Genomic DNA, 22699 nt, shown 5'->3' with positions numbered 1-22699 from the left:
AGGCAGGAGATGATGAGGCTTGGATGGTTGTGTCCATGGTGGCAGGAGATCATGAGGGTTGGATAGTTTTGTCCATGGAGGCAGGAGATGATGGAGTTGGATAGTTGTGTCCCTAGCGACAGGAGATGATTAGGTTGGATAGTTATGTCCCTGGTTGCAGGATATGATTAGGGTTGGATGGTTGTGTCCCTGGTGGTAGGAGATGATTAGGTTGGATAGTTGTGTCCCTGGTGGTAGGAGATGATGAGGGTTGGATGGTTGTGTCCCTGGTGGCAGGAGATCACGAGGGTTAGATAGTTTTGTCCCTGGTGGTAGGAGATGATGAGGCTGGATAGTTGTGTCCCTGGTGGCAGGAGATGATGAGGGTTGGATAATTGTGTCCCTGGTGGCAGGAGATGATGAAGGTTGGATGGCTGTGTCCATGGTGGCAGGAGATTATGGCGGTTGGATAGTTGTGTCCCCAATGGCAGGAGCTGTTTGGGTTGGATAGTTGTGTCCCTAATGGCTGGAGCTGATAGGGATTGGTTAGTTGTGGAGATGATGGAGGTTTGTTGTGTCCCTGGTGTTCAGCAGGTGTTGGGAGCAGTTGTGCCCTAATTCCTCTCGCTGTAGAATTTTATGGACTGTAATGTCTACTCTTTCGTCCTTGCTGATTGTTTCTGGCTCGGACACCGTTTGCTTTATTGAACATCAGTTGTGAATATCTAGGACGGATATTTACTCCAAGAGGATATTTAGGTCAAGGGCTTGTGCTCTGTTCTGTGATGAGAGGCGGTGACTCTGACATGTTGTGTTACAGAACGGGGCATGTAGAGGTGAAGCTGTGAGGCGCATGTCACCCCAAAATAAATTATAGTCTGGAATCAACCATCATTAATTAGTGTGTATTGATTAATGGAAGAATGTGTTGACGAGACGTTGACTCATCAAACAGAACCTAGATGTCCACATGCAGCTGACAAATGATGCGCCACATTCACGAGCCGGTGGGATTGTAGCAGGGCTGTGGAGTCCATGTCCATTTTGGCGGAGTCTGTATAAAATGGACCAACTCCGACTCCAAAAATATGTAATAAATCGGTGCAGTAGTTCAATTCAAGTGATGAAATGTCCTATAAATACAGTGGGGCAAAAAAGTATTTAGTCAGTCAGCAATAGTGCAAGTTCCACCACTTAAAAAGATGAGAGGCGTCTGTAATTTACATCATAGGTAGACCTCAACTATGGGAGACAAACTGAGAAAAAAAATCCAGAAAATCACATTGTCTGTTTTTTTAACATTTTATTTGCATATTATGGTGGAAAATAAGTATTTGGTCAGAAACAAAATTTCATCTCAATACTTTGTAATATATCCTTTGTTGGCAATGACAGAGGTCAAACGTTTTCTGTAAGTCTTCACAAGGTTGCCACACACTGTTGTTGGTATGTTGGCCCATTCCTCCATGCAGATCTCCTCTAGAGCAGTGATGTTTTTGGCTTTTCGCTTGGCAACACGGACTTTCAACTCCCTCCAAAGGTTTTCTATAGGGTTAAGATCTGGAGACTGGCTAGGCCACTCCAGGACCTTGAAATACTTCTTACGAAGCCACTCCTTCGTTGCCCTGGCGGTGTGCTTTGGATCATTGTCATGTTGAAAGACCCAGCCACGTTTCATCTTCAATGCCCTTGCTGATGGAAGGAGGTTTGCACTCAAAATCTCACGATACATGGCCCCATTCATTCTTTCATGTACCCGGATCAGTCGTCCTGGCCCCTTTGCAGAGAAACAGCCCCAAAGCATGATGTTTCCACCACCATGCTTTACAGTAGGTATGGTGTTTGATGGATGCAACTCAGTATTCTTTTTCCTCCAAACACGACAAGTTGTGTTTCTACCAAACAGTTCCAGTTTGGTTTCATCAGACCATAGGACATTCTCCCAAAACTCCTCTGGATCATCCAAATGCTCTCTAGCAAACTTCAGACGGGCCCGGACATGTACTGGCTTAAGCAGTGGGACACGTCTGGCACTGCAGGATCTGAGTCCATGGTGGCGTAGTGTGTTACTTATGGTAGGCCTTGTTACATTGGTCCCAGCTCTCTGCAGTTCATTCACTAGGTCCCCCCGCGTGGTTCTGGGATTTTTGCTCACCGTTCTTGTGATCATTCTGACCCCACGGGGTGGGATTTTGCGTGGAGCCCCAGATCGAGGGAGATTATCAGTGGTCTTGTATGTCTTCCATTTTCTAATTATTGCTCCCACTGTTGATTTCTTCACTCCAAGCTGGTTGGCTATTGCAGATTCAGTCTTCCCAGCCTGGTGCAGGGCTACAATTTTGTTTCTGGTGTCCTTTGACAGCTCTTTGGTCTTCACCATAGTGGAGTTTGGAGTCAGACTGTTTGAGGGTGTGCACAGGTGTCTTTTTATACTGATAACAAGTTTAAACAGGTGCCATAGCTACAGGTAATGAGTGGAGGAAAGAGGAGACTCTTAAAGAAGAAGTTACAGGTCTGTGAGAGCCTGAAATCTTGATTGTTTGTTTCTGACCAAATACTTATTTTCCACCATAATATGCAAATAAAATGTTTAAAAAAAAAGACAATGTGATTTTCTGGATTTTTTTTCTCAGTTTGTCTACCATAGTTGAGGTCTACCTATGATGTAAATTACAGATGCCTCTCATCTTTTTAAGTGGTGGAACTTGCACTATTGCTGACTGACTAAATACTTTTTTGCCCCACTGTATCTGTTCTGTTCCTGATCTCAGTATCTCAGCGTTTAGTGGAGATGAATCTGTCCTGCACTTTATGCACATGCTCAGTAGTGACCAGGGCTGTGGAGTCGGTGTTGGGGGTCAGGGAAATTGAGTAGTCGGAGTCAAAGGTTTGGCTTACCGACTCCACAGCCCTGGAGTTCAGGACTATAGGGGAGCATGGGGATAAGGAGCACCATGGAGCAAGATGTACACAATATGGACTCTCCCACTAAACATCATTGAGGAGCCTTCTTTTCACTTTCCTGTATTTGGATAATCTGCTTCGGTCATAGTTGTAGCCCCGGCCGCCAATGAGCCAGTTGTCATGGGGCGGGACAGGTGGGCTGAACCTTCCGCATCTTGCCGATCTCTTTATATTGCTTCTGCTTCATCACTTATTTATGGATCACCTGTGGGTGCACGGATGGAGCCCGCTGTACAATGAATAAATCATGCGGGCGGCTTTCCCCCTCATGCGATGCTCATCAGTCACCCCCCACCACCCGTGAAGTCACTGATCCCCCACCATTACTGGCATTACTGGCTGATAAACCACCACCACCGACAGAGTAACTGTTCCTCCTCCACCACCGACGGAGTCACTGTTCCTTCACCACCACCAGCAAAGTCACTGTTCCCTCACCACCACCGGTGGAGTCGCTGTTCCCTCACCACCACCGGTGGAGTCTCTGTTCCCTCACCACCGGCGGAGTCACTGTTCCTTCACCACCACCGGCAGAGTTACTGTCCCCTCACCACCACCAGCAAAGTCACTGTTCCCTCACCACCACCGGCGGAGTCGCTGTTCCCTCACCACCACCGGCGGAGTCGCTGTTCCCTCACCACCACCGGCAGAGTCACTGTCCTCTCACCACCACCAGCAAAGTCACTGTCCCCTCACCACCACCAGCAAAGTCGCTGTTCCCTCACCACCACCGGCGGAGTTTCTGTCCCTTCACCACTACCAGCAGAGTCACTGTCCCTTCACCACCAGCAAAGTCACTGTTCCTTCACCACCACCGGCGGAGTCACTGTCCTCTCACCACCACCGGCGGAGTTTCTGTCCTTTCACCACTACCAGCAGAGTCACTGTCCCTTCACAACCACAGGCAGAGTCACTGTCCCTTCACCACCACAGGCAGAGTCACTGTCCCTTCACCACCACCGGCAGAGTCGCTGATAAACCACCACTACCGACAGAGTAACTGTTCCCCCATCACCAACGGCAGATTCTCTGTTCCCTCACCACCACCGGCAGAGTCGCTGTTCCCTTACCAACGCTGGCAGAGTCACTGTCCCTTCACCACCACCGGCAGAGTCGCTAATAAACCACGACCACCGACAGAGTAACTGTTCCCCCATCACCAACGGCAGATTCTCTGTCCCTTCACCACCACTGACAGTCACTGTTCCCTCACCACCACCGGCAGAGTCACTGTCTCTTCACCACCACCGACAGTCACTGTTCCCTCACCACCACCGGCAGAGTCGCTGTTCCCTCACCACCACCGGCAGAGTCGCTGTTCCCTCATCACCACCGGCAGAGTCGCTGATAAACCACCACCACCGACAGAGTAACTGTTCCCCCATCACCAATGGCAGATTCTCTGTTCCCTCAACACCACCGGCAGAGTCACAGATTCCCACCACCACCATTAAAGTCGCTGTCCCCTCACCCATTACTGGCAGGGTCGTTGTCCCCTCACCCATCACTGGCAGGGTCGCTGTCCCCTCACCCATCACTGGCAGGGTCGCTGTCCTCTCACCCATCACTGGCAGGGTCGCTGTCCCCTCACCCATCACTGGCAGGGTCGCTGACCCCTCTTGCATCGTGTCTTGATGCCATTACCAGCTCCTATCAGACATCACTGCCGGCTCTTGTATGATATGTGATGTCAGTGCTGGATTTTTTATGACATGTGATATCACTGACGGCAATTGTATTACTTGAGATGTCATATCGCCTGTTGTATGTTGTGTGATGTCACTGCTGGATACTGGATATTATATGACGTGATGGCACTTGTATAACTTCTTATTTCACTGGCGGCTCTTGTATGATGTGTGATGTCACTGCTGGCTTTTGTGTGATGTCACTGCCAGGCTCTTATATGATGTGTGATGTCACTGCCAGGCTCTTATATGATGAGTGATTGTCACTGCTGGCTCTTGTATGATGTGTGATGTCATTGCCAGGCTCTTATATGATGAGTGATGTCACTGCTGGCTCTTGTGTGATGTCACTGCCGGCTCTTGTGTGATGTCACTTCCAGGCTCTTATATGATGTGTGATGTCACTGCTGGCTCTTATATGATGTGTGATGTCACTGCCGGCTCTTGTGTGATGTCACTGCCAGGCTCTTATATGATGAGTGATTGTCACTGCTGGCTCTTGTATGATGTGTGATGTCACTGCCAGGCACTTATATGATGAGTGATTGTCACTGCTGGCTCTTGTATGATGTGTGATGTTTCTGCCAGCTCTTGTGTGATGTCACTGCCGGCTCTTGTGTGATGTGTGATGTCACTTCCATCTCTTGTGTGATGTGTGATGTCACTGCCATGGTCTTGTGTGATGTCACTACCGGCTCATGTGTGATGTCACTGACAGTTCTTATATCGTGTGATGTCACTGCTGGCTCTTGTATGAGGTATGATGTCACTGACGGCTCTTGTGTGATGTCACTGCCGGCTCTTATATGATGAGTGATGTCACTGCCGACGCTTGTATGATGAGTGATGACACTGACGGCTCTTGGATGATGCGTGATGACACTGATGGCTCTTGTGTGATGTCACTGTCGGTTCTTGTATGATGGGTGATGTCACTGTCGGTTCTTGTATGATGTGTCATGTCACTGCCAGGCTATTGTATGATGTGTGATGTCACTGCCAGGCTATTGTACGATGTGTGATATCACTGCCATGGTCTTGTATGATGTGTGATGTCACTGCCATGGTCTTGTATGATGTGTGATGTCACTGCCAGACTCTTGTACAATGTGTGATGACAATGCCAGGCTATTGTATGATGTGTGATGTCACTGCCGAGGCTTTGTCGGCCTCTGAGTGATATCACTTCGGGCACAGCCTGTACATCACACCATACATCATACAGTACCTATCTCTGGTGGGGATCACATTCCGACATCTCGGAGTGTTCTGCTGTCATCACTGACCATACACGAGATTCTGTATGTAGAGTCCAGGGTCGTTGTTGTTCTGAAAGGTGAAATTCCTCTTCATCTTCAGGTTTTTAGCAGAGGCCGGAAGGTTTTCATGTAAAATTGACTGATATAAGGACCATTCATAATTCCCTTCTCCTTGAGTAAAGCCAAATCCCCAGTTCCAGACTCTGAAAAACAGTGACAAAACCCGATGCTACCTCCACCATGCCTCACTGTGGGGATGGTGATCTTCTGGTGAAGCGCAGTGTTGGCTTTGCATCTTTTGGAATTATGGACAAAAAGTTCTCCCCTTGGTCTCATTGGACAGAACATGTATACCACATTAGTTTTACAGATGTGAAGAAAGTTTTAGCAAAACATAGCAGGGCTTGGTTGTGCCACCTGACACCACAGGCCGGACATATATCTAGAATATGGGAGATTGGTGCCATGTACAGAACACAACCAGGACTTTATTGAAATTATGGCAGCTCTTTAAACCCCTTCATGACCTTACGATTTTCCATTTTTTGCATTTTCGTTTTTGCTCCCCATCTTCCTAGAGCCATAACATGTTTATTTTTCAGTCAGTATGGCAATCTCGGATGTCCAGATCTAGGTAATGTCACTTTTGTGCCAAATTTAAGCCCCATTTTTCACAGTGCCCACAGTAGATCTAATGCCTTGGAAATGCTTTGTCCACTTTCTACAACAAGATCCCTCTGCTGGGTTGTCAGCTGTTTACGGGCCAGAAAATCCTCCTAGAACAGCTACACTTTTACTGTCGTTAATCAGAATTGCTGTAAATGTTTTGGCGGCTGTGCGATGACTGTGTAACATGAGGGTAAATGTGATGTAAATGCTAATTTTAAACACAACCACATCCCCAATTATAAAAGGGTGCTCACACTAATGCAACCACGTTATTTTGGATTTATTTTTATTTCCCTGATTTTTGTTTGTTTCTCAATGGATTTGTACATATTAAGGGTAAGTTCACACTAGCAGGTTTTCCTTGTTTTTGTCATGCATTTTTGCTCAAGGGTTACTGCAATTTTGGCATGCTTGATTTGTCTCTTGTGCGTGCTGATAAAGTTTAGTGTTGAAAAGAAAAGTCCTATTCTAGAGAATCAGTTTTTTCACCACCCATTCATTTCAATCGGTGAAAAATGCTGAAAAAAACGCGGAAAGAAGTGACATGCTACATTGTGCAAAAAAACATGCAAAGCCCAAAATTGTGATGACAAAAAGCCTATGGCTGTGCAGGAGGTTTCTGACATCTCATTGACTTTGCTGGTACTGTAAAACGCAGCTGAAAATTTGCATTAAAAAAAGCATAAAAAAGCTGCAAAAATGCACTGTGTGAACTTAGCCTAAAGGCTTAAAAATAGGAAAAATTCTGAAATGATTCTTCTTGGTAAAATTTTGTTTACATGACAAAACCTTGGAATTTTACCAGGGGTGTAAACTTTTTATATCTCCTGTTTAGTATAGGGGATTGTATGTGTACAGTAATGTAATTTATGAGACAACGTGTGTAAAGTAGTATAGTCTGTTATAGGAGATCACCTATGTGGATACTGACTGTTATATGTGATCATGTGCTGTATATACACTACCGTGTAAAAGTTTAGGGTCAGTTAGAAAGTTCCTTATTTTTGAAAGAAAAGCAGTTTTTTCCAATGAAGCTAACATTAAGTGATTCAGAAATTCACTCTATAAATTGTTAATGTGGTAATGACTATTCTAGCTGCAAATGTCTGGTTTGTAATGCAATATCTTCTTAGGTGTATAGAGGAGGCCCATTTCCAACAACCATCACTCCAGTGTTCTTATGGTACTTTGTGTTTGCTAACTGTGTTAGAAGGCTAATGGATGGTTAGAATACCCTTGAAAACCCTTGTGCAAGTATGTTAGCACAGCTGAAAACAGTTTGGCTGATTAGAGAAGCTATAAACCTGACCTTCCTTTGAGCTAGTTGAGAATCCGGAGCTTTACATTTGTTGGTTCCATTAAACTCTCAAAATGGCCAGAAAAGAAGAACTTTCATGTGAAACTCGACAGTCTATTCTTGTTCTTAGAAATGAAAGCTATTCCATGCAAGAAATTGCCAAGAAACTGAAGATTTCCCACAATGGTGTGTCCTACTCCCTTCAGAGGAGAGCACAAACAGGCTCTAACCAGAGTAGAAGGAGAAGTGGGAGGCCCCACTGCACAACTGAGCAACAAGACAAGTACATTAGAGTCTGTAGTGAGAAATCGACGGCTCACAGGTCCTGAACTGGCAGCTTCATTAAATAGTACACGCAAATTGTCAGTGTCAACATCTACAGGGAATATGGGCAAAAGAGCACAGACATTGGGCAGAGGAAGATTGGAAAAAAGTATTCTCGACAGACAGATCCAAGTTTGCAGTGTTTGGATCACACAGAAAAACATTTGAAAAAATGTTGGAAGATTGCCTGACGCCATCTGTCAAGCATGGTGGAGGTAATGTGATTGTCTGGGGTTGCCTTGGTGCTGGTAAAGTGGGAGATTTGCACAAGGTAAAAAGGGATTTTGAATAAGGAAGGCTATCACATCACTCCATTTTACAACGCCATGCCATACCCTATGGACAGAGCTTGATTGGAGCCAATTTCATCCTACAACAGGACAATTACCCAAAGCCACCTCCAAATTATACAATAACTATTTAGGGAAGAAGCAGCAGCTGGTATCTATCTGTAATGGAGTGGCCAGCGCCGTCACCAGATCTCAGCCCCATTAAGCTGTTGTGGGAGCAGCTTGACTGTATGGTGCCAAAAAAAATGCCCATCAAGCCAAACCTACTTGTGGAGGGGCTTCTGGAAGCATGTAGGGAAATTTCTCCAAATTACCTCAGCAAATTAACTGCTAGAAAGCCAAAGGTCTGCAATGCTGGAATTGCTGCAAAGGGAGCATTCTGTGACGAAAGCAAAAGTTTGAAGGAGAAAATTATTATTTCAAATAAAAATCTTTTTGTGGAACCTTGTCAATGTCCGGATGAGATTTTACATTCATTTGGCAACTCATATGATTAATAAAAGTATGAGTTATCATGGAAAACACAAAATTGTCTGGGTGACCCTAAACTTTTGAACGGTAGTGTAGACTTGTGCGCATTATATGGGATCACATATGTAGACACTGCTCTGTTATGAGATTATGTATGCAGACCCCTGCCTGTTATATGTGACCATGTATGTAAAATCTGGCATGTGATTAGATCATATATGGAGATTTAAGTCGGTTACGAGATCGCGTACGTCTGACCTGTCCTACGAGGTTCGCGAACATCTGGCCCCTCCTACAAGGTCACGTACGTCTGGCCCCTCCTATGAGGTTGACAAACATCTGGCCCCTCCTACAAGGTTGCATATGTCTGGCCCCTCCTATGAGGTTCACAAACATCTGGCCCCTCCTACAAGGTCGCATACGTCTGGCCCCTCCTGTGAGGTTCACAAAAGTCTGGCCCCTCCTATGAGGTTCACAAACATCTGGCCCCTCCTACAAGGTCGCATACGTCTGGCCCCTCCTGTGAGGTTCACAAACTTCTGGCCCCTCCTATGAGGTTCACAAACGTCTGGCCCCTTCTATGAGGTTCACAAACATCTGGCCCCTCCTACAAGGTCGCATACGTCTGGCCCCTCCTGTGAGGTTCACAAACGTCTAGCCCCTCCTATGAGGTTCACAAACGTCTGGCCCCTCCTACGAGGTTCGCAAACATCTGGCCCCTCCTACGAGGTTTGCATACTCCTGGCCCCTCCTATGAGGTTCGCAAACATCTGGTCCCTCCTACGAGGTTCACAAACATCTGGCCCCTCCTACGAGGTTTGCATACTCCTGACCCCTCATACAAGTTCGCGTACGTCTGGCCCCTCCTACTATATCGCATACAATATCTAGTATGTTCTATAATTGGAGATCATTTGTGTAACCTTTTTTTTTTTACCATTTCCTTCCATTTTGTGTCTTTGCAGCTTTTCCGTGAAGTTCGAATCATGAAGGGACTGAACCACCCAAATATTGGTGAGTGTAGGCCCCACAAGGCGCAGCCTCCGCTTTCCTCTCACTTCCATCGCTCACTCTCCTGTCTCTTCCTCACAGTGAAACTGTTCGAGGTGATTGAGACGGAGAAGACGCTCTACCTGATCATGGAGTACGCCAGTGGAGGTGCGGGATCTCTTCTCTTCCCTCCTTCTCCCATTGTTTCTCCCGATCCTCGCGTATCATCTAATCGTCTTCCTCCTCCTTCAGGTGAAGTGTTTGATTACCTGGTGTCTCATGGTCGGATGAAGGAGAAGGAAGCTCGTGCCAAATTTCGTCAGGTAAGCGGAGTCTCCCCCTCCGTCTCTACTCTGACAACTGATGTGTTTCCACTGAGCGGCCACTTCAGTAGACAGCTATCCCGTAGAGCGCTGGATTCCTGGCGGCACAGATTTCACTCGGCGATGAGGTCGTTCTGCGGGAATATCGGCCCGTGCAGACTGGATCATTCGGTGGAGGCGCTGACATGCTCTGAACAACTCCTTCTACTGCTCCATAGAAATAACGTCAGGAGACAGTAATGGCCGAGGGAGTGCGGAAAACTCATCGTCGTGTCTTTTGAAGCAATATCTATGCGATCACTAGAGCATTGTCTTTCTGCCATGGGGGAAACAGTCGCCATTAAAGGGACTCCGTCACCTGAATTTGGAGGGAACAATCTTCAGCCATAGAGGCGGGGTTTTCGGGTGTTTGATTCACCCTTTCCTTACCCGCTGGCTGCATGCTGGCTGCAATATTGGATTGAAGTTGATTCTCTGTCCTCCATAGTACATGCCTGGCAATTTTTTTATCCTGGAGTCAGATAACCCAGCCCTGGAAGCTTCTGTGGCCGCACCAATCCTAAAGGAGTGGGAGGAAATTTTGAGATGTCCTTTACCAAGAAAATTCAGACATTTCTTTAAGATAAAACCAAACTGAAAAGAAGTAACTGGAGACCCGTCCCTGTGCAGAAATAAAGGGCCCGGAACAGCAGGCCTTATACTAATCCATTTAGATAAATTAAACACCGGGCAGATGCTTGAATCAGAAAACGAATGCAGGCGAATCTCCAAACCTCTACCCAACTGGTCGGTTTCCGTAACATCTCTAAGGCACCATCAAAGGACGAATAGGTGACAGAGCATAATGTCTTGTCCACCTCATCATTCAATGATTGGCCCTGAGGGTATGACAGGTGGTGATTCAGACGAAACGAACCGGATTCCTTTTTGAGCACAATACCCAGGGGAGAAATGCGAAAATTGATAAACTGAGGAGAAGAAAATGGGCCAGCAACCCTGCCTAGCTCTAGTTCGCTGAAGATTTTTTGTCTAGCAATTTCGGGAAAATCGGATAAGGAAGGTAGATTTTTAACAATAAGACAACCAATCCCCTTAAATTGAGGAACCCGAAAACCAAAAGAAAAACGCTCAAATAGAAGCCTACTGCTCTCCATGTCTGGGTACCTGTTTAACCAGCATACCATGTTTTGCAGGCTCACTGGAGTCTGAGCCTTTTCCATTAGGATCTTTAAGGGCGGATTGATGAGCTGCCTGCTTCTTGAAGCATTTGGCAATAGGGTGAGGGTTCCCACAGAAGGAACACTCATGCCTGAACCTACATCTGTCATTCCATTTGCAAAAGGACTCATTAAAGGCAAAACATACACCTTTTTTGGGAAGGGTATTAGTCTGCTGTCTAGAGGTGGAATGCCTCATAGGAAGCATGAGGTTGATCCAGAGACCAATGTCTTTGGAACCCCAGTGGACATCAGGGTGGACCGCCAATTTATGCCTAAATGCCTCATCGTAATTAATCCACGCCGACCCACCAAAGTTCCTATAAGCCTCTAGAATAATATCCACATGCTGGAAAAGGCTACTGCAGAGGTTAGTCGATTTTTCGCCCAACACAGCTGCATATATAGTGAAGGCCTGAAGCCAATTATTAAAGGATTTAATATTCCTTTTCGTATCTTCTGATTCACACCTGTCATCTTTCTTATCTGATTTAAGCGTCTGGTCCCTACGTGGGAGTAATGAAAAGAGGTCGACATACTGGTGATTCCAAATGAGCTCCTTAACAGAGGAGCTCAAATGAAAGCCCAGGGGGGACAGCTCACAAGTCAGAGCTTCCTTAAATGGGTTAACAGGAGTTGAACTAAGTAAAGGACTCTCAGGCATAAGGGAGGCTACAGCTGGGGAGGGGTTAACAACTCCACCCAGGGCCTCAGCTACAATATGCTTAACTAAGTCTTTGAGATGCTCATGTGGGACAGACATTGGAACATGAAAATTCTCACCATGTCGCTCGTCGCATCGTCCGGTTCCTGCAGCACCTGCGCTCAAGCCCTCAGGAGTGGGCGAACGCAAATGCGCAGCTGGTCTTGGCTGCAAGTCTTCATCTTCGTCCGAGGATTGGTGGGAAAGCAGTGGGACCGATCCGGCGCTTCCAGCTGCTGCTGCCAAAGCCGCCCGGGAGCCAGAGGAGGAGGGCACCGTGGCGCTTTTACGGCCGCGACCCTCACTGGCGTTCCCGGCAGCTCTTGATGACGTCGCGGTCGCCTCTTGATGACGGCAGCCGAAGTCTCGTGCTGGACTACGGGATTTAGCCGCTAAGCAGCGTTGGGGCTTTGCGGCCGCGTCATCAGCGCCGCGCCTGGACCCGGAAGGAGAAGCAGAGGGGGAGAAGGGTTTCTTCTGCCTTCTAGGCCTGGCCCCGGAGACGGCTTCCTGTGAAACCTGCGGCTCTTCACAAGTAGGAGGGGTAAGGACTTCTGCTGCTTGTGGAGGAGGGACGGCATCAGGAGCTGCTGTAATAGGTTTCATAGCTAAGCAGCTCCTCAGCCAGTCCACTCCATCCTCGCCGCCGGCCCTGGCCAATAGCTCCTGGAATAACTTCTCCATCCCACGTAGGTTCTCTTCTTTCTTCGTGCGTGCGCCCGCAGACTGAGGTGACAGGAGCTTGACACGGGGTTATATCACAGAAAAATACCGCCAAAACCGTTACCAGCCAATCAAAATTTGTCAATAAAAGGACGCACAACCATTGGTCAGAGCCGGCTAGTCTATTAATAGCACACCGGTTACCATTACCTCAAGATTTTCTCCCCAGTAACATAGGAAGAATAAAGTGGGGGTTAGGGTATATGTGGACATGAGACCCCCGCCATATTTCTGTGTGTTTCGGCGGGGGGGGGGGAGCTTACATTCTGGGAGACTGCCATACCTGACAGTCCCATAGACAATGAATATAGTGGACATGTTCATGCTCAACCTCCGCTCCATTCAGAGTTTACAGGATGGCTGGTGGTCCCAGCAGTCTGACCCCCAATAGATCAATAGATTATCTGCTTTCTTGTTGATTAGGAATAACTACAAAACTTTACACAAATCTTTTAATGAGACGCCTTTTACATTTTAGACATGGTCATATGATGCGGCCAGCAGCATGCGCCGAAGCTCTGCCCACCGTGATGGCAAGTTGCTGCACAATTTTGTTGCCAAATCCTGTACCAATTCAGCCCCCATGGAGGGCGCAGCCGGGCACTACACGAGCTGACCAAGGACTATCCTATAAGCCTGAAGGCTGCAAGTGGTGCAGAGCCACGATGCACTGACGTCTCTAGAGCTTCTCGTTGTGCATCACTCCTCCTGGGCCACAGTGATGTATGGTAGTCTGGTGTATCCGGTAATGGTGACCATATGCCTCATCTCTTTTTACAGATTGTATCCGCCGTCCACTACTGTCACCAGAAGAACATCGTTCATCGAGATCTCAAGGTGAGAAGCTTTCCTAGGCCCCAGGTCTGCTGAGGTTGCCTCCACTCTTGTATCATGTCCCTCTCCTCCCGCTTCCTCTTTCAGGCTGAGAATCTCCTACTCGACTCTGAGGCCAATATAAAGATTGCAGACTTTGGGTTTAGTAATGAATTTACTCCTGGAGGAAAACTGGACACGTTCTGTGGGAGCCCCCCATATGCCGCTCCTGAATTATTCCAGGGCAAGAGGTACAATGGTCCTGAGGTGGATGTGTGGAGCCTGGGGGTCATCCTCTACACGCTGGTCAGTGGGTCCCTGCCATTTGATGGACAGAACCTTAAGGTAAGTCTTTGTGATTTGTCCATGAGGTCAACTCTAGGGGGAGAATGAAGGAAAAGCGGCAAGCGGAAGCAAAGTGTCCCCAGTCTCCTGGGGAGCGGCTCCATCAGCACTTCTCTTTGGTCTTCTGGGGTGCTGCTGCTCCATCGGCGCTGCTCTTTGGTCTCCTAGAGAGCGGCTCCATTAGCCCTGCTCTTTGGTCTCCTGGTGAGCGGGTCCATCAGCACTGCTCTTTGGTCTTCTGGGGTGTGGCTCCATCAGCGCTGCTCTTTGGTCTCCTAAAGAGCGGCTCCATTAGCCCTGCTCTTTGGTCTCCTGGTGAGCGGATCCATCAGCACTGCTCTTTGGTCTCCTGGTCAGCGGCTCCATCAGCGCTGCTCTTTGGTCTCCTGGTGAGCGGAACCATCAGCACTGCTCTTTGGTCTCCTGGTGAGCGGGTCCATCAGCACTGCTCTTTGGTCTCCTGGTGAGCGGGTCCATTAGCCCTGCTCTTTGGTCTCCTGGTGAGCGGATCCATCAGCACTGCTCTTTGGTCTCCTGGTGAGCGGATCCATCAGCACTGCTCTGTGGTCTTCTGGGGTGCATCTCCATCAGCGCTGCTATTTGGTCTCCTGGTGAGCAGCTCCATCAGCACTGCTCTTTGGTCTCCTGTTGAGCGGCTCCATCAGCGTTGCTCTTTGGTCTTCTGGGGTGTGGCTCCATGACTGCTCATTGTGATCCACATCGTGCAACTTCACTCATTAGTTTATTGGGGTGCGGCTCATGTGAGACTGCTTATTAGTATCTTGGGGTGCAGCTCTTGAGACCCTGCTCGTTGGTCTCTTGGAGTGATGCTCCCATGATGCTTCTCATTGGTTTCCTTGGGACCCCGCTCATTCCTTTATTGGGGTGCGACTTCTGTGACGCTGTTTTTAGTCTACTGGGGTGCAGCTCCCGCTGCTCATTGGTCTCGTGGAGTGAAGCTGTCATGATGCAGTTCATTGGCGTCCTGGAGTGCGGCTCTTGTGATTCCATTGTCTGATCCACTGGAGTGCGGTTCCTCGGATGCTGATCATTGGTCTCTTTGGGGTGTGGGTCCTGCGATTCCCTTGCTTGGTCTTCTGAAGTGCAAGACCTTGATTGGTGTTCATTGGTCTCCTGGAGTTCAAGTCCCCAGATAATGTTCATTGGTCTCTTCAGGAACTGTCCTCAGATGCTGTTCCCTGCTTTCTTTGGGTGCAAGTCCTCGGATGCTGATCTTCGGTCTCTTGGAGTGCGGGTCCTGCGATTCAATTGCTTGGTCTTCTGTAGTGCGGGACCTCAGTTGGTTTTCATTGGTGTCCTGTGGCTTCAGGTCCTCAGATGCTGTCCTTTGATTTCTTGTGGTGCGTGTCCATAATTGGTTTCCAAGGATGTGGGTCCTCAGATACTGTTAGTTGGTCTTTTGGGGTGTGGGTCCTCGGATGCTGATTGTTGGTCTCCTGTGGTGCAGATGCTAAGATGCAGTTAGTTGGTCTCTTGGGGTGTAGGTCCTCATATGCTGATCGTTAGTCTCCTGGGGTTTTGGTCTTCAATTGCTGATCGTTGTCTCTTGGGGTTCTGGTCCCTGGATGCTGATCGTTGGTCTCCTGGGTGCGAGTCCTCGGATGCTGATCGTTAGTTTACTGAGGTGCGGGTCCTTGGATTCTGTTAGTTAATCTCTTGGGGTGCGGGTTCTCAAATGCTGTTCTTTGGTCTCTTTGGTTTTGGGTCCTCGGATGCTGTTCTCTGGTCTTCTGGGGTGCGGGTCCTCAGATGCTGATCATTAATCTCTTGGCGTGCGGGTCCTCGAATATTGTTCTTTGGGCTCTTGAGATGAGGGTCCTCAGGTGCTGTTCTTTGGTCTCTTGGGTTTCGTGTCTACGGATACCGGGTCCTCAGATGCTGATGTTTAATCTCTTGGGGTGCGGATCCTCAGATGCTGTTCTTTGGTTTCTTGTTGTGCGGTTATTCGGATGCTGTTCTTTAGCCTCTTGGGTTGCAGGTCCTCAACCTTGGTCTCCTGGGGTGCAGATCCTCGTATGCTGTTCTTTGGTTGCTTGGGGTGAAGGTCCTCAGATGCTGTTAGTTGGTCTCCTGGGGTGCGGGTTCTCGGATGCTGATCATTAGATTGCTTATCGTAGTCTCTTGCGGTGTGAGTCCTTGGATGCTGATCGTTGTCTCTTGGAGTGCGGGTCTTCGGATTCTAATCATTGTCTTTTGGGTTGTGAGTCCTTGGATACTGATCATTTGTCTCTTTGGGTGCAAGTCCTTGGATGCTGATCATTGGTCTCCTGGGGTGCGAGTCCTTGGATGCTGATCATTTTTCCTGGGATGCTGGTCCTTGGATGCTGATCATTTTTCCTGGGATACTGGTCCTTGAATGCTGATCATTGTCTCTTAGAGTACAGGTCCTCGGATTCTAATCATTGTCTTTTGGGTTGTGGGTCCTTGGATGCTGATAGTTGGCCTCCTGGGTGCGGGTTTTCGGATGCTGATCGTTAGTTTACTGAGGTGCGGGTCCTTAGGTGCTGTTCTTTGATTTCTTGGGTTGCAGGTCCTCAGATGCTGTTCTTTGGTCTCTCTGTGTGCGGGTTTTCGGATGCTGTTCTTTGGCCTCTTGGGTTGCGGGTCCTCAGATGCTGTTCTTTGGTCTCTCGGTGTGCAGGTTTTCAGATGCTGTTCTTTGGTCTCTTGGGGTGCAGGTCCTCAAATGCTGTTCTTTGGTCTCATGGGCAGCGGGTCCTCAGATGCTGTTCTTTGGTCTCTTGGGGTGCAGGTCCTCAGATGCTGATTGTTGGTCTCCTGGGGCGCGGGTCCTTGAATGCTGTTCTTTGGTCTCTTGGGGTACAGGTCCTCAGATGCTAATCGTTGGTCTCTTGGGGTGCGAGTCCTCAAATGCTGTTCTTTGGTCTTTTGGGCAGCGAGTCCTCAGATGCTCTTCTTTGGTCTCCTGGGGTGCAGGTCCTCAGATGCTGATCGTTGGTCTCCTGTGCGGGTCCTCGAATGCTGTTCTTTGGTCTCTTGGGGTGCAGGTCCTCAGATGCTGATCGTTGGTCTCCTGTGCGGGTCCTCGAATGCTGTTCTTTGGTCTCTTGGGGTGCAGGACCTCAGATGCTGTTCTTTGGTCTCCTGGAGTACAGCTCCTCAGATGCTTATCGTTTGTCCCTGGGGTGCGGGTCCTCAGAAGCTGATTGTTCTCTTGGGTGCAGCTTATTAGTTCCCTGGTGTGCAGCTCCCAGGATGTTGTTTCTGATGGATGAAGCTGACTAGGATATAATGTTTTTCTTCTTCTGTTCGGCAGGAGCTGAGGGAACGCGTCCTTCGTGGTAAATACAGGGTCCCGTTCTACATGAGCACAGACTGTGAGAGTGTCCTGCGCAGGTTCCTGGTGCTGAACCCCACCAAACGCTGCACCCTAGAGGTGACCACACCACTGCCACCTCTCACCCCAGTCATGTCGTTGTTTAACCATCGATATCCTGACTCTTTTTCTTTTTTAATAACCTTTTTTTCTCAGCAAATAATGAATGATAAATGGATGAATATCGGGTTTGATAGTGATGATCTGAAGCCATACAAGGAGCCGGAGGAAGATCACGCCGATCCCAAGCGCATTGGTGAGGGCGACGCATCCCGATATTGTCCATAACATGTCTCCTGCTCCCTTACTATTTTACTATCATTAAATGTGAAGGCTTCTGCTCTATCTGCCTGTAGGAGAGTCCCAGACCCCTAGGCCTTTCTGTGGGTGGCTGATTTGTTGCATCCCTAGCAGGGGGTCCTCGGGGTCCATTCCCAGTCCAGCACTGTCCATGTATGTGTGTGTCAGTCTTTCGAGTGTCTCCTCATCTTCCTCAGAGATTATGCTGGAGATGGGATATTCCAGGGAGGAGATCAAAGACGCTTTAAACTCTAATAAGTACAATGAAGTGATGGCGACCTACCTGCTGCTGGGGCGGAAAGCCGAGGTGAGACCAGCCACAGGCACAGTCCTGACATCGCCAGCCAAGGCCGGGTGAGACGGCGCTGACATCTCCCCTCTGTGTCCTGCAGAATGAAGGGGGCGAGTCTCGCTCAGACAGCACGCTGTCACTGTCTCGGACCCGAGTCACCTCCGATGTCACCAATGGTGCCACCAAGTCATCGTCAACCTCCCATAGCAAGAACCAGCGAGGCTACCAGAGGCAGAGGAGGCACAGTGACTTCTGTGAGTACCCGCACCATCCAGGCATGGCCACCAAGATCTACCTAGAGACCCAGAGGAGAGACAGGAGAAAATGTCACTGACACTCGGGGTACAGGATAATGACACTGATACTCTGGGTACGGGATAGTGACACTGATACTCGGGGTACGGGATAATGACACTGACACTCGGGGTACGGGATAATGACACTGACACTCGGGGTACAGGATAATGATACTGATACTTGTGGTACGGGATAATGACACTGACACTCGGGGTACAGGATAATGACACTGACACTCGGGGTACAGGATAATGATACTGATACTGGTGGTACGGGATAATGACGCTGACACTCTGGGTACGGGATAATGACACTGACACTGGGGGTACAGGATAATGACACTGACACTCGGTACGAGATAATGATACTGTCACTCGGGGTACAGGATAATAAAACTGACACTCGGGGTACAGGATAATGACACTGACACTCGGGGTACAGGATAATGACACTGACACTCGGGGTACAGGATAATGACACACACTCGGGGTACAGGATAATAAAACTGACACTTGGGGTACAGGATAATGACACTGACACTCGGTACGAGATAATGATACTGTCACTCGGGGTACAGGATAATGACGCTGACACTCGGGGTACAGGATAATGACACTAACACTCGGGGTACAGGATAATGACACTGACACTCGGGGTACAGGATAATGACACTGACACTGGGGGTACAGGATAATGACACTGACACTGGGGGTACAGGATAATGACACTGACACTGGAGGTACAGGATAATGACACTGACACTCGGGGTACAGGATAATGACACTAACACTCGGGGTACAGGATAATGACACTGACACTCGGGGTACAGGATAATGACACTGACACTGGGGGTACAGGATAATGACACTGACACTGGGGGTACAGGATAATGACACTGACACTGGGGGTACAGGATAATGACACTGACACTGGGGGTACAGGATAATGACACTGACACTCGGGGTACAGGATAATGACACTGACACTCGGGGTACAGGATAATGACACTGACACTCGGGGTACAGGATACTGACACTTGGGTTGTCGGATCACAGCCGCCATGTTACGTGGGTGGGCTTCCCTATGATGATGTCCTCTTTCCTCGGTAGGTGGTCCTGCACCCACTCCCTCCCAAGCCAAGCGCAGTCCTCCTGGGGCAGTTGATGACGGCACAGTTGGGGAGCGTCTTGCCCCCAGGAGGGGCAGTGGATCTGTGAGTGGGGGTAGCCGGCCTCCCCCTCCCTCCAGCCCTATGGTTAGCCACGCTCACAACCCAAACAAGGCGGAAATTCCAGAGCCGCGCAAAGAGGCTCCACCCACAACTGTAAGGCTCGTTCTTTTCTCACTTCTTCCCACCATTTTCAAGAACTCTGCTTGCTGCCAAGTGCCCGAAAACCTGCCCTGATCTGATCCAAGTTATGGTTTGCTACAGTGTGTCAGTTCGGGATCCAGATCTCCATGGATTGCGTAGATAGACACATTGTAACAAACTTTCAGCTGTGAGAAGGTTGGGGCAGGTTCTCGGGCTCAGGCATGTGCTAATTTCTATCTGTCTGACAGATGAACACTCCTCCGGGTGTTATGGGCCGCAGGAACACGTACGTGTGCACAGACCGCCACGCTTCAGAGCGCCACTCCCTGCTCCACAATGGAAAGGAGAACAGGTAAGTGTTGGGCTGGCGGGACGTGACCGGATGACGCTGCCCCCTCTGACCCCCAGCTCTGTCTTGTCACTCAGTTCCACTCCTTCTCGACCACCCGCACCGTCACCCTCAACGCAGAGCATCGCAGAGCGCAGCAGCCTCTCCCGAGGATCCAATGTCCGCAGCACTTTCCATGGCGGCCACGTCCGAGATCGGAGGGGTCAGAATCCACCTCCCAGCTCGCCCACACACCCCCACGAGGGGCTAAACCAGAGCCGATCCCGAGCCACCTCCAACCTGTTCAGCAAGCTGACCTCCAAACTGACCCGCAGGTAAGGCAGAATATGGGGGGACCGGGAGACCCTGACAGACCGACCCCGACAAAGTAGGTGACGAGTGAGTGTAGATGTAGGTATGATGCCCATCTGGCTGCACTCAGATGCGTTTTACCCGCTGTGCTCAGTTGCAGTGTACCCACTACACTCAGTGGAGTTGTTCCAGTTGCTCTCAGTTCCAGTGTACACGTTGCACTCCATTATATTGTAGCTGTTGTTTTCAATTACATTGTATTCACTGCTCTCAGTTGGGTTGTTCCTGCTGCTCTCAGTTGCGTTGATCCTGCTGCTCTCAGTTGGGTTGTTCCTGCTGCTCTCAGTTGCGTTGATCCTGCTGCACTCAGTTGCAATATACCTGCTGCACTTAGATGAATTGAACCCACTGCACTCAGTTACGTTGTACACTCTGCACTCCGTTGCATTGTTTCTGCTGCACTCAGGTGCATTTTGCCCACAGCACTGTTACGTTGTACACGCTGCACTCAGTATCTGCTGCTCTCAATTTCATTGTACCTGCTGCACTCAGTTGCATTATTCCTGCTGCACTCAGTTGCAATATACCTGCTGCACTTAGATGAATTGTACCCACTGCAATCAGTTACGTTGTACTCTGCACTCCGTTAATAATAATAATAATAATAAAAATAATTTTATTTATATAGCGCCAACACATTCCGCAGCGCTTTACAAATTATAGAGGGGACTTGTACAGACAATAGACATTACAGCATAACAGAAATCACAGTTCAAAATAGATACCAGGAGGAATAAGGGCCCTGCTCGCAAGCTTACAAACTGAGGAAAAGGGGGGACACATTGCATTGTTTCTGCTGCACTCAGATGCATTTTGCCCACAGCACTCAGTTACGTTGTACACGCTGCACTCAGTATCTGCTGCTCTCCATTGCATTGTACCTGCTGCGCTCACTTGCGTTGTATCCGCTGCGCTCAGTTGCAACGTACCTGCTGCACTCAGATGCATTGTACACTCAGTTGTGCTGTACATGCTGCTCTCTGTTGCATTGTACTTGTACTCAGTGGAGTTGTTCCAGTTGCTTTCAGTTCCAGTGTACATTTTGCAGTCCATTGTATTTTAGCTGCTGCTTTAAATTACATTGTGTTTACTGCTGTCAATTGCATTGTACCTGCTGCGCTCAGTTGCAATGTACCGACTGCACTCAGATGCATTGCGCCTGCTGCACTGTTATATTTTGTACTCTGCACTCAGTTGCATTGTATCTACTGCTCTCATTTGCTTTGTACCTGCTGCGCTCATTTGCGTTCCTACTGCTACGCTCAGTTACATTGCACCCACTTCGCTCAGTTGTATTGTACCCACTGTGCTCAGATGCGTTGTACCTGCTGCACTCAGTTACGTTGCACCGCTGCGCTAAGTTGCACTGTACCTGCTGCGCTCAGTTGTGTTGTACCCGATGCTCTCAGTTGTGTTTTACTCAGTTGCTCTGTGTTCGTTGCTCTCGGTTGTGTTGTACCCACTACGCTCAGTTGCTCGGTACCATCTGCGCTTAGTTGCGTTACTTGCGTAGTACCCACTGTGTTCAGATGTGTTGTACCCGCTGCGCCCAGTTGCATTGTACCCACTGTTCTCTGTTGCGCTGTACCCGCTGCGCTCAGATGTGATGGACATTCTGCACTCAATTGCATTGTACCTGCTGCCCTCAGTTGCTTTGTACCCGCTATGCTCAGTAGCATTGTACCTTCTGCGCTTAGTTGCACTGTACACGCTTTTCTCAGTTGCGTTGGACCCACTGTGCTCAGTTGCAATGTACAGGCAGTGTTTAGATGCGTTGTACCCGCTTTGCTCAGTTGCACTGCACCCGCCGCGCTCAGTAGCGTTGTACCCGCTGCGCTCAGTTGCATTGTACCTGCTGCTCTTAGTTCTAATATACCTGCTGTGATCAGTTGCTTTGTATCCACTGTGCTCAGTTGCGTTGCATCCGCTTCTCTCAGTTGCTCAGTAACTGTTGAGCTCACTTGCGTTTTACCCGCTACCCTCAGTTGCTCGTACCCTAGTACCTGTTGTGCTCAGATGCATTGTGCCCACTATGCTCAGTTGGACTGCACCCGCTGCAATCAGTTTTGTTGTACCCGCTACGCTCGGTTGCACTGTACCTGTTGTCTCAGTTGCATTTTATTTGCTGCACTCAGTTGCACTGTACCAGTTGCGTTGTACCCTCTATGCTCAGATGCACTGTATCCATTGCTCTCAGTTGTGTTGTACTCGCTGCACTCAGTTGCATTGTACCAGCTGCTCTCAGTTGTGTTGTATCCGCTGCGCTCAGTTGCGTTGTACTTGCTGTGTTGTGATTCCTTAGACCCTCTGCAGTCAATTGCATTGTACCCGCTATGCTCAGTTGCACTGTACCCCTTGCTCTCAGTTCTAGTGTACCTGCTGCGT

The 22699-nt window shown here is 48.8% G+C and overlaps 1 protein-coding gene across 4 annotated transcripts in view; it reads left to right on the top strand.

The window, feature by feature from the left end:
- MARK4 (microtubule affinity regulating kinase 4) overlaps window positions 1–22699 on the top strand; it is a 46006-nt gene that overhangs the window by 3308 nt on the left and 19999 nt on the right. For 2 of the 4 annotated variants that reach the window (XM_069746183.1, XM_069746181.1), the window contains exons 4-15: window positions 9907–9955; window positions 10034–10099; window positions 10184–10254; window positions 13678–13734; window positions 13819–14055; window positions 17354–17473; window positions 17570–17669; window positions 17911–18020; window positions 18106–18259; window positions 19412–19626; window positions 19863–19966; window positions 20041–20277. In XM_069746183.1, the coding sequence (XP_069602284.1) occupies window positions 9907–9955; window positions 10034–10099; window positions 10184–10254; window positions 13678–13734; window positions 13819–14055; window positions 17354–17473; window positions 17570–17669; window positions 17911–18020; window positions 18106–18259; window positions 19412–19626; window positions 19863–19966; window positions 20041–20277 (1520 nt within the window). Of the gene's footprint in view, window positions 1–9906; window positions 9956–10033; window positions 10100–10183; window positions 10255–13677; window positions 13735–13818; window positions 14056–17353; window positions 17474–17569; window positions 17670–17910; window positions 18021–18105; window positions 18260–19411; window positions 19627–19862; window positions 19967–20022; window positions 20278–22699 lie in introns of all 4 variants that reach the window. The other 2 variants (XM_069746182.1, XM_069746180.1) reach the window with 1 other exon arrangement.

Source organism: Ranitomeya imitator, chromosome 2 (genome assembly GCF_032444005.1).
Source record: "Ranitomeya imitator isolate aRanImi1 chromosome 2, aRanImi1.pri, whole genome shotgun sequence".
Lineage (NCBI taxonomy): Eukaryota > Metazoa > Chordata > Amphibia > Anura > Dendrobatidae > Ranitomeya > Ranitomeya imitator.
Note: the sequence above shows the minus strand (reverse complement) of the source record. Positions and strands in the feature narration are given on the sequence as shown.